The sequence below is a fragment of the Chrysemys picta genome, chromosome 19, assembly GCF_011386835.1.
Source record: "Chrysemys picta bellii isolate R12L10 chromosome 19, ASM1138683v2, whole genome shotgun sequence".
Classification (NCBI taxonomy): domain Eukaryota; kingdom Metazoa; phylum Chordata; order Testudines; family Emydidae; genus Chrysemys; species Chrysemys picta.
Genome location: NC_088809.1, coordinates 3,060,169 through 3,072,679, shown reverse-complemented (window position 1 = coordinate 3,072,679; position 12,511 = coordinate 3,060,169). Strand labels below are relative to the sequence as shown.

The following is a 12,511-nucleotide window of genomic DNA, read 5'->3' as shown; positions in this document are numbered from 1 at the left end:
TGTGCAGACTGCAGTCTACATTGCTGAGACTGATCGAAGTGGGAATTTCTCTAGACACCCTCCCTTCCCTGCACTACTGCAGGCTGTGCCTCAGCCTTGGCTCTGGGCCTGCTCCACCTACTCTCCAGGTCACTGATGAGCTGGTTGTTGTGCAGTTTGATAGCACGTTGCTGCTCCACCTGGTCCTCCAGCTCAAAGATGGTCTCCTTCAGGTTTTTGATCTCAGACTCATTCTCAGAAGTTTTCTCCTGCAGCTTCAGGCTGGTTCTGCTCAGCTGTTCAGCCTGTCGGTCATACAGCTCCTTCAGCTGACCACATTCCTTCTCCACCTGGAAGGAAGGAAAGAAAGCTGGAAGTCTGCCCTTGCTTCTTAACTGAGCTCACTGACAATAAGACAGACCCATTGAATGTTCTAGGCACTGCACAACTCAGGAGTTCCAACGCACCTGACAGTGAGCTCAAGGAACTGTGCTTTGTTAACACTCTTCTCACAGCAGAAAGGTAATAGTAGGAAGGGGCAGGAGAGGAAATTAAGTCTGCTATATGGGAGAGAAATTACAATTCTAAATCAATCACTGCAGCCAAGGTATAGCGCAAGGCCGCCTCTTGAAAGTTCAAAGCCCCTAGCCAGTCCATTACTATGGCACATTAGGAGAGTGACAGAGCTAGCGTGGGGCCTAGAAGCAGACCCGTTTGTCTACATTAACCATTTCACTGCTGCCTCTTTATGGCATTTGCAGTGGATTGCCAGGATGTGCATGGTAGAGCTGGCTGCTCCAGGGTAAGTGCACTTCCCAGACATACTGCGTCAGGAATTACTAAAGGTGTGAATACACTGCAGTTCAGCTGGTCAGTTTAGGCACAGATATCAACAGCAGTGCTTCCAAGGACAAGGGAACTGCGAGCCTCTCAGAGTAGGAAACAGGGTTCTGGAAAACTGAGGCACATGCTGCCAGTTCTGGGAAGCCGAAGAGAAGCCTGTGGTCTTGTCTGGGTGTCACAAATGACAAAACAACCTAATTCAATGGAAGGGAAGAGTAAAAAGGCGGAAATTTGTGGTTTAAAAATCAAGCAATAAAAAAAAAGCAATACAAATTTAGTGCAGAGTCGGAGCATCCAGCAGTTTTTCATTTATTCTTCATAAAGCATAGCCCCAGTGAACACGCCAAAGCATTAGGGAGTCTCCCCTACTGTATTTCATTTGCTGTGGTCACCTACTCCAGCTGAAAGGACATCTGGATTTCCTAAATCACTCAAACTATAGAGGTGCTTTTTGGCAACGCTCACTTCCTCTCCAACTAGTCAGTTCCGCAGTTCTTCCCCACAATCCCCTCCCCTGGCCAGGAACCATGGCAGACACTGGAGCTCTCTCTGCAGTGGTGGACATTAATCAGACGCATGCATTATAGTTACACTTGCTCTGTGACACCCAACAGTGCAGCTACACTCTGAACAACTGGGCTCAGATGGAAAATGGAATCAGTAATGATTTAGAATTGCAGGGGACTGAGGGTAAGGGGAAGAAGCGATAAACTACAGAACTAGGAGAGGGAAAGCTGCTCTAAAACAAATTGTTTCTGTAGCCATTCAATACTCCAACACACAGCGCTTGATTTCAGTTTTGTAAAACATCACACGTGACATGGCATTTAAAGAATTGGTCTGGAATCCCAAACAGTGCACGAATAACGTCAGTTAGGGTCAGCTTTACAACAGTTTAACAACATATAGGACTTAGGGGTGGGGGGGAGAGGGAAGAAGAGATGGGCAGTGCCAAGGACATTATTTTCTGCCCTGCAGCGGGATGGACTCAGTTATCTAACAGGACTTTTCTGTCTCCACCAATTGTCATATAGAGACAACTTGGGATCCTTGCCCCATGTTAGTGGAGTCATGGACTCACATCAGCAGGCTATATGTTAATTCCCGCAAGGCAAGGTGCTAACTACACCACTGCTATGTTGCCAGATACTATTCAGGACCACTACATTATTCTTCCCTTGAAATTCCTTTACCTCATCTATCAACCACCCAAGCACCCTGAAAGGCAGAGGAGACCTACTGTCTTGGATGAAAGCACATCAGTAAAAGTCAAACAAAGACCTTCCACGAATAGGACCATACTAATTAAAAATGGAAATGACCAATCAGACCATCAAGTCAATTTCTCTACCAGGCAGGATTTAGTCCTCAAACAGATTACACTCCGTTTGAGACAAAAGCATATACAATTGCTAATGTGCTAGCTGATACTTCGTATCTGAATTCAGTAGGATGATCCAATATTATCATATTCATGTTTTTATAAAATCTCATTTGGGGCTTGATCCTGCATCATTTTGAGTCAACTGACTTGAAGCTATTGACTTTAATGAATGCAAGATCAGACCCTTTGTTCTCATGTCAGTATAACTGGTAGGATCAGTCATTTGATTCACTACTTGGTAAACCAACTGGTTCCATGATTCAGCCTGACTTTAAAATTTGCTGTTCACTAACCATCAGTAATGTAGTTCTCTTTGAGTACACTAACCTGATACTAGGAATTTATGCTTGCTCAATCAGGAAATAGACCCAATATCATGTAACTTATGAATCCAATCAAAAACTAACTAGTGTAACTCAAATTTCAAATCTTGAGTACTCACAGTGAACTGCTCATAAATGATCTAGAGACCAGGAATTAGTCCGCAAATAATTCTGAGTGAATAAATTTGCAAAAATTCCTACATTACCTACACGTTTGTCAAAGGAAAAGATGAATGGATTAGATTATTCACTATGAACTCAGCTCTACTTCATTACTGGTCTTTGTCTCATGAAGAAACCACTAATTGGTTGATGGGGAGGGCGGGCATATGGTGACATTGAATGTGAATCTATTTGTGTCTTACCTTGGCCAGTAGACCCTGGACATGTTTCACTTCACTGTTTGCCTTCAGCAGCTCTTGTTTGAGCTCTGTACAAGCCAGTTCTAACTGATCCTTCTCTGCATGGGCCACTTTCAACATCTCTTGCACCCCAGAGTTGTCAGTGGTACATCCCATTGCATTGATCTCTGCAGCTTTTTGTTTCTCACTGTCCAACTGAGTTTTGAGAGATCCATTTTCAATCTTCAGGCCTTCTAAGGCAACTTTACAGTCCTCTAGAGACTTTGCCACCATGCTGCTGTTCTGTCGTTCCATTTCTAAAAGCCCACCCAACGTCTCATTTTCCGATCTCAGGCCCTTGATCACCTCCTGAGCATCTTGGTGCTCCCTTTCTAAGCTCCGTAGGCTGCTGGATAATTGTTGCTGGATGTTGAGCAGCTTTTCTCTTTCAAACTGTGCTTTCTCAAGCAATTCTGTGCATTTCTGCTCCAGTTCAAGGATTTTCCCCTCCTGAACTTTGGTTTCTTCATTCTTGGATCGCTCTTGTAGGAGAGTCATCAGCTTTTCTTTTTCCTGACTAAGCTGTTCTGCTCTCTCTTTGTGCTGATGAAAGGAGGTCTCCAGCAGAGCCTTCTCTTCCACTAGCTTCTCGTTTTCTGCTGTCAGCTCCTGCACCATTTGCTGCTGGTCTGACAGCTCCTGCAAAGTGGCTTGAAGCTCTTCTGCTGTACTGTGGTGGTTTTCTTCCATTTTTTGTATCTTCTCCGTCAGGGAGGCCACAGAAAGGTCACTAATGTTGTTCGGAGAACTCCCTGTGGTGGAGCATCTGGAACCCTTGAAGGGGTTGCTATTGGAGGAGGTTGGCCTAGAAGGTACATCTGCTATATGTTCAAAATCAGATGCATCGGGTGACAAGGAGGCTTTAGTCACATCACTGCTAGAAGAACCTGACTTTCGCACTGCTTCTCCATTCACACGCTGTCTGGGCTCATCCGGTTCACCTCTCAATAGATTTTTTGTTGGGCTTCCAAAACTTGATTCTTGAGTGACTGGGGTTGTGAAGCTGCTGTCACCCCCACTGCTTGTTGTTGTGTCCGAGAGAGGGGAGTGCTCTAGATAAATCAGTTTCTCCTTCAAAACCCGGTTTTCTTCCACCAGGCTAGCAAGCTCTTTTTGAAAAGTCCTGTTCTTTTCCTGAAGAGTCTGTATTAATGGGTCAATGTCACCAGGTGACAATGGTAAGGTTTCTAAGTTTTGGTCTGAAGCACCAATCCCTTCAGAGTTAACTGACCCTTTATCTTTGCATTTCTTCAGCTCACTCCGGAGCTTAGTGATTTCAGTGTCTTTCGTCTTTGCTTCTGCCAAGAGTTCCTTAACCTGGGACTCCAGAACTGCCTTGTCCCCAGTTTCATTCTCTTGCTTGGATTTGGCAGAAGGACGCAGGTGCTTGGTAGGTGTGGGTGTGCCAGAAGAAGTTGGGCTGGGCTGAGTTTTCCTGGTGTTGGCTGGACCACGCAACACAGCTCTCTCTCTGGAGACAGTTGATGAAATTTCCCGAGGAGCCGGAATCCCTGTGCGCTTCGCTGATGAAACAATTCCTTGAAGACAAAGAGAAGAGATGAGACAAATTCAGTAATTTCTTATGTGAAACAAGTCATGTGACCACAAAGTTATGGCCTATAGCTGCCATGGGAAAACACCTGGATGTCTGAACAGCTTCGGTCATGGCTGAGGGTGTGGATTTCTTCATCACTAAAACTTGTATTAATTTCACATTCCCTCCTCCTCAGGAAAGGAGCAGTCTGCCCAACTCCTTCCCACTAGGCAGCATAATCTGTAGCTGCTTCAATATATTTTTAAAGTGCAATGCCAAATACCATTATGTTAATTGACTGAGAGAAAACAATGGAGTCCTTAACTATTTTAATTATATTATAGTAACTATACTGAAATGCTTAATTAAAAATTGACAGTCAGTTTCTAGAAGAAAACCCCCACTAACCTGGGACGAGTTTCTGACTTTGGTTGTAAAACCAGGTATTACCAGCACACGTGAAATTTCTATATTTACATTTTAATCAGTTTATAAGGAACAGTTTTAATGAGAAGGAAAATTAACCAAAGATGAGCAGATCGAGATGGCTAATGGGCCAAGGATAGGGTTCTATTAGAAGAAATAAATGAGAATCCGTTTGCAAGGTAGAACTTGTGTTACTCTTGGACCTTGAGCCCAGCTGATTAGCACCAACTCTCAGCATCTTTAATGCAGCAATAATCCACTCAGAACTCATAAAAAAGGCAGATGGCACAGAGCGCTTATGATGCTGAAAGCATCTTGATCTGTTTGGTAAATGGCTTGTATTTTTTCCTGGTGTGAATGAGCAATTATTTCAAGGTATTTTTTTGTGAACCACTTATGATAGAAATTAATTGCATACCTCCACTGGAAAGCTGGCAATCCCAGCTTTCCAATAATAGATATAAGTTCTCCCCATCTTTGGTGGTGCTTCATGAGGTAACAGCTCTTAAAACCACATTATTTCAATTATACTCTTGCATAGCTACGGTTGTCTTGTGCTTGTTGAATAACATCCTGACCTGAGATCTAGTCAATGTGCACTGAAAAGGGGTTTAAATTCTCATGTAGAGTTAGTTAAATGGGGCCTCTGGAGCAGAGAAATTCTCACCACTAGAAACCTAAACACAAAGAAAATTCTGTTTCTGCAGGTTCTCAGAAACACAGAAAACAATATGGCAAATTCACCTAGAACTATTTAGCATTTTAAAAGCCCTACCAGCCAATGGAATGGATGACAAGGAGACAGGAAAGAAGCTGATGGTGAAATCTTCATTTCCAGTCTAATGACAAAGTTTTACCTGCTTACAAAGTCACGATATTTAAAATGGAATCGGTGAAATCCCACAAAAATTCTGGAAGTGGTGAAGTTACTGAGACCAAATCTCTGTAGTTAGGTTAGGAAAGGGAGCTCTGGCTATGGAGGCAACCCAGGGTCTGTTATGACAATTGGGCCTACAAATTTACCTGAATTGTGAGTTTCACCGTAAAAGCCGTGTAAAAGTTTGTAAGATGTTACCATGAGCTATAAAGACAAATGTTGATGGGAAAAGGTACAAAAGGGAGACAGAATAACTGAGTTAGTCTAAACAAAAAGGCCAAGTTAATATAATTCAAGGACTGTGTTTAAATTATGCTTGTTAAAAGATATGGAGCAGGAAGCTAAAGAGCCAAAACTGGTATGTTAGATATTGGGCTTAATTGGTGGACAAAATAATGAGGGGATGGGCTATTTCACCCATCACTTCTTTTTTTGGTCCTTAAAAGAGAGATTCTGTGCGAAAAGGATGAAAGAAAGGACAGACAAAAAGAACAGACAAATGCTACTGGAATAAACTTCACCTCATGGCTGCCATCCCCACTGATCCTGGGACCCCAGGGGCTGGCACGGGCTAATAACCCAGCGCCTCCTCCCACCCTGTGGTAACTTGGCTTTTATCTGACCGGACATTGCCGGGTCCCTTCTTTGACTGGACTTTCTGGTAGAAAACTGGGTACATGGCAACCCTAAATGGTACCTGAACTCAGAAGCCAAAACCCGAACGGGTGACAACCCTACTCAACCATCTTCTTCTCTTTTCCACAAAGGACAGTTATTACCATCTAAGAAACTGTCAAACACAGGAGTTTTTCCTTCTAAAACTCCAGCTAAAAGGGATGTTGTCAAAATGAAAGCCTTACTTAATACTTTACATTTCAAATGTTTTAACTGTTTTTCCTTCTTTTCTTTATCTTTAATAAAAGGTTAAAATGATTTTTAATGGTGTGTTTGACATGATATTGATAAGGTCTCTATATCATGCCCCGGACCTTGTTTAACACTGTTTAATGTTGGATAGTGACTGGATTATGTTAACACCTTTGGCCCATTTATTCCATCTAACTTTGTAACAGCCCATTAGGAGGACTATTGTAACAGTCCTCCTAATGGGCTGTTAGTCACAGCTCTCAGTCTTAACTACACTTTGGAACACAGAATCCGCGGGTGCCGGAGAGAAACATCATGGGTGCTCAAAGCCATGGAAGGGTTATCAAGGGAATGATGAAAGGAAAAGAAGCGGTTTAAGGCTGGCACAGGTGGCATGACACAAGGAAACTATTACTCCTATTTTATAGGTAGAGAAATGGAGACAGAGGGGTTAAGTGACTTGCCTAAGGAGAAAAAGGAAGTCAGTAGCAGACCTGGGATTAGAATTCATGGAATTCCTGACTCCTCAAGCTACCTGGCCTTGTATGACACATACTCCACAACAGAAAAGTGCTATTCCAGAGAGGACATGGGTCTTATGGTTTTGATATCATTTAAGAGATGTAGAAGGAAAACGTTGAATACAGCCACACAACAGGGTCACAGTGAGCCAGGTGCTTGCAGCAGAGGGGAGTTCCAGGATCTGTCCCTGAGTGAGGGCTAGAATCAATTACATTTTACAGAATTTGGAAGCCTTTCTCCAGGGACACAAACAAAGCTCTTATGAATTCTAAGGGCAGAGAACACCAAAGGGAGAGCAAACCCTAGAATTCAGCGCTTGGATCAGAAGCAATCATGTTGCAGGATTGCATGGCTGCTGCATTACACCGCAGGCAAATTCCAAATTCTCTCAAAACAATTTTCCACACACTGAGAAAGCCCCAGGGTGGCTCTTGCATTTTAGCCCTGCATGGCACTGAAGAGTTAATGACGACCACACACTGTTTGCTCAGCAGCTCTTTGGAGAATGCAATACATTTATAAAACCTTCAAAAATGGGGGCATCTCCTCCTTTCTCCGATATAAATGCCCTGCAGCCAGCACAATAAATACGGGGGGGACAATGAGAGGGTTGAAGCAAAGACCCCCTAAAACAGAGAGGGGACTTTGCTCCAGAGAGAGCACAGTAACAGCTCTGTGTTATGTTAAAGGCACGATAAGGCAGAAGACAAAGGCTGCAGTGTTTATGGGAAGAGATAGCAGGAATATTCTGGCTGGACTGCAGGCAGCCCACACAGCCAGGCTACATTTAGTCATCTACAGCTGGAGAAGCCAGCATGCCACGGCGGCTCTCAGCTCCCCAGTGGAAAGCACAATGCAAGAAGAGACTAGGTTTTTTCCTTTCCAATTCAAAGGGCCACCGGTGGAATGCTGGATATTAGAACTCATTTTACACATCACATTACGGGAGTACGGGCCCATTGCTTAAACCATGGGAGGTTCCCATTATGTAACCCAAGGACCCCACTTGCCAAGAGCTGGCATTTCTGAACTGCATGCCCATCGAGCACAGGAGAAGAACAAGGCCCTTGGTTTCTATGCACCAACACCCAAGACTGGAATGTGGGGGGAATCAAATGGTCTGTGACATGATATAAGTGTCACTTCCAGCTGTGGAAAGCTAAGTACAGTTCTTTGTGGCTGAGAGGGGTAGAGACACCCTTCAGATCACACCTGGGGGACACAGCTGCCCATAGTGAGCGAAAGGCCTCGTCTGAACCTTAGCTGAATCTTGCACTCTCAGTGGGACAGTATAGACATACCCTATGCACCACGTAGATAGATGCCTGCTGCGTGCATACCACATACAGCCAAGCAAACTATAAATCATACCACAGATTTCAGAGGTAAAATATGCATTACACATGAAAACAGATGTGCTGGGCACAGCCCAGGAATGTACTCTCCTGGACTGTTACTGAACATGGGGGATCCCACAGCCACTTTCTAACCAGAGAGATTTGGGCAGGGCAGGGTGTTCAGATTCTTTCAGTGTAAAGCAGATATCAAGCAACCCACTCTTTGCAGGCTTTGTGCAAATCTGACCAAGGCAGCAGAGTCATCTCTCCATCTCAGGACATGTGAGACGCAGTGAAATAGAAATGGAAAAGGCAATACTGCTTGCTGGCAGAAAGATTACCCACCACGTCTTCAGACATCGTCACTGTTGCGACGCCAGCAGGTGGACTTTGCATTAGTATTCAAGATGAAGCTCAGAAGGATCATTTCTTAGCCATCCAGTAGCTGAAGTTGTAAGTCTGTCTGATATCCATGGGTCTGGCCAGTGTCCTACAAGCCTGGCTCCCAGATAATTTAGAGCCTGCACTGGTTTGGACCACTCAAAGTCAGTGATGTGACCTTGTCATCAGGTCAATACATGGTGACCTTGTGTCACAATGGGATGAAGCAATGCTGTCACACACTGATGCAACTTCATGGTGTGAAGAAACACCTCTAACGTCTCAGGAACAAAGTGGCAGCTCTGCTAGCTGGGCCAGTCTGCCTTTCATGCCTATCAGATGATGACTGGACTTGAACATGAGTAATGGAAAAGAGACATGCAAGTATCAAAACAAAGGACCTCTAACAAATGCAACCAGCACTTCACCACTGTGCCAAGCGGCATGGACTTTGAATTTTACTCGACCTGTCCCACGGGGTTGTAAGGCTCCACGGGCTGCTGACTTGTTCTCTAATAAATCACAATGCAATGGCCATCTCTCAAATACCATTACAATCCTGACTGCCTGATCCTGCTGTTACAAATGTGCCCGATGCTCTCCATTATAAGGGGTCTCAGAAACTGTTCATAATATTGCAAAAACAAGGGTTTCTGTCACAAAGGAGACACCTTGGGGTGCTCAAGAGCATCATGTGTAGATTACGAAGCCCTGAAGTGTGGAGCACAAAATAAAGTTTATCTCATCGCAACTAATTTCTCCCCCTCAGGGTGACCTTCAGATGGAGCAGTCCAATGGTTACAAATGGAACAGTCAGTCCCACAGCCTGAGGCTCCCTCCATGCAGAGTGATGGGCTAGAAATGTTCAGCCAGGCGGGTGACCTGATTAGCTGAGCACCCCAAGTGCTTTAAACATTGTGCTGAAGAACCCAGTAGAACAGCTCTAGTTCTCTCTTCTTCCCCAGGCCCCAGAATCCCACCTAACGTGGATTAATGCTGCTGTTCTGAGTGGTGGACTCCTAAAGGACTGCAACTCCCAGGGGCTGCCTGTTCTAGTCAGAGGAACAGGAGAAAGATAATGAGCTGCTCAGTTCAGAACAGTACAGAAAACAATCTCCAGGAACAGATTTTTTTTTTTTTTTGAAGAGTCATTAATGAGGATTGTCAAGTATCCCCCTCCCACCAGTCTTGCTGAGATTACCCTCCTGGCACCTAAGATCTCCATCTCGTCCAGCCCATTAGTATTGCCCACCTTTGCACCCCATCTGCCCAGCATCACCCTCTAACTACCCTGCATGCTTAGCCAAGGTTGCCCTCCTTGCTCCTTAGCCACTTGGTCACCATCTCACTGCCTTACTCGGCCTGCCAGGGTTTCTCTCTGTGCACATCTGCCCAGCCTCCCCTCTCACTGCCCACCCTCCCTACAATGGGCTGGGGTCATCCCTGCACCCTCTCCAAATGGCAGATACCTTCTAAATATCCACCTTTTCCCAAACATGTAACTGACCTCACCTCACCCTACACCTCACAGCACGCAGGGAAACCCCCTCCAAGATTTTCAGTGCCTGCAGCGCTATTCCTAGTGCTTTCACCTACTCAGAAATAACCCCAAGCATTTATATAGTAGGTTCCCTCTTCAAAGTGTTTTAACAAGCCCCTCAGCTCAGCTCTTCAAAGCGGTTAATTGCTAGCGGCCCAGAGAGATGATGTGTCTTGCCCAAAGTCACACAATGAGTCAGTTAGGATTAGAACTCAGGAGTTCCTGGCTCCCAGCCTGGAGGTCAGTTCTCTAGCTCCCAGCACTCTGCCAATCAACATTCTCTACCTTTCAGCTCTTGCCAGGAGTGAAGTGGGACGTTAATGAGATAACGGTTGGCCTATCATGATCGTCTTTAGCCATTTCAATTCCATTTTTCAAGCCTGTAGTGTTTTTCCCTTAGAAGGACTGTTCAGGATGGCAATTCCTAGCATACCCTCACTACGTTTCACCTCTATTTTTGGGCTAAGCTCTCAACACCTATTACATGAACTCCCAAACAGGCACCTGCTCCTAGCAGAAGGGGGCTGGAATATGGAATGGAAAAGCCACAACACTCCCTGACCCATGGTGGAACACAGACTACATAAAATCATCCCCTTGTGTAGGAGCCTGGCTTAGAAGTGAAGCCCACAAGAACTGGCAATCAGACATGGTTAATGCTAACTGTGGCAGAATGGGTCAGGAAGCAAACTACCTCAGCATTACTGCAGAGAGATATGCATGGCGTTTCAAGGTTCAGGCACAGTTCTGATTCTCTTAGGATGACCAGATGTCCCGATTTTATAGGGACAGTCCCGATTTTTGGGTCTTCTTATATAGGCTCCTATTACCCTCCCACCCCTGTCCCGATTTTTCATATTTGCTGTCTGGTCACCCTAGATTCTCTAAACTACCTCTCCATTTTCACATTCCCCATCAGGCCCTGGGCTCTCAGCAAGCTCCTGCTTCCTTCTCCCTTCCCAGTTCCCCTCCTGCACTTTTAAGATCCAACTGAGAGCATACAGCACCCCATTTCTGCTGCTATCTTCATTGGACTGCAGACCCCCCCTGTGGAAACCACCTCATTGTCCATGCTGGGGTCCAAATTCTGCCTTAAAATGGTTTCCCTAGATTAGGGCAAGGACAGGGTGATTTGCCCCTGCCCTTTGCGCTGGTTTGTCTGTGTGTCTGGGAAGTTTGCCCTTTTTCCAATCCCTGCCTAATACCCCTGAGGCTAATGCCAGGGCCCACTGCTCAGTGATCTCACTCATCTAATCTATTTGTGGCTCCCCTGAGGACACCCAGTCAGTCACCAAACAGTGAGTAGGAAAAGGAGGGGGGGGGGAAGGCCTGAACCCTGGAGCTAGCAGGTCTAGAGCCTTCCATGGAAGGCATGAGAGGGAGCTTGCTGCTTTTTCACTTGCTTCCTAACTGGGACATGAAGAGTTGCCAGGGCTGGAGTTTAATTTTGGAAAATACAAACAAGCAAACATGTTCCTGCATAGGCCGTGACCACAGCAGTTCTGGGCTGGGTTACATGCCATGCTTCAGGGATCCTTCCCACACATCCTGCCATTCTCCCAGGCCATAGGCCGGGCAGCCACGTGATGTGGTGCAAGGGAGTGGCTGTCAGGACAGGAAGGTCACTCACTCTTTGTCTCCATGGAGATCTGACTGGCCAAAAAGCGTGTCTTTCAGAACAAGTGGTGGTTTGGTCACTAATGAGGTGGCTTCAAGCTTCTGCGTACATCTGCCTAACTCGGCACAACTTTCCACTTCACTCTCCCACCGACCTCCCAGGGAAGTTCATGTTTGTGCAGGACACAATTTTGTCACCCATCCAAACACAAAGAAAAATAGAGTGCATAAATCAAACGTAATTAACACAGCAGCATGGCTCCAATTTCACTTCAGAGTCACACACCCGCTTTCTATCCCAATTTCAAACCTTCCCATAACTCTTTGGCCAGGAAGGGTTTGATGACACTGTGTATGGAAGATGCTGTACAGAAATACATTGCATTGTGTTTAAGTGGGAACAGATAGTGGGAGGTAGTGTTTAGGGGTAGGGAAAAGGGTCTGAGAGGCAGGGCTACTGGATTCTTTCCCTATTTCTAC

At 45.3% G+C, this 12,511-nt stretch overlaps 1 protein-coding gene across 15 annotated transcripts in view; it reads right to left on the bottom strand.

The window, feature by feature from the left end:
* Window positions 1–12,511, bottom strand: part of SPECC1 (sperm antigen with calponin homology and coiled-coil domains 1) — a 161,785-nt gene that overhangs the window by 69,094 nt on the left and 80,180 nt on the right. For all 15 annotated transcript variants that reach the window (XR_006176306.2, XR_010593774.1, XR_010593775.1 and 12 more), the window contains 2 exons: window positions 2,895–4,468; window positions 122–329 (listed from right to left, as the gene is read on the bottom strand). Coding sequence is in view for 12 of the 15 variants with exons in the window: in XM_008168989.4 (XP_008167211.2) it covers window positions 122–329; window positions 2,895–4,468 (1,782 nt within the window). In the remaining 3 variants the exon portion in view is untranslated. The remainder of the gene's footprint in view (window positions 1–121; window positions 330–2,894; window positions 4,469–12,511) is intronic.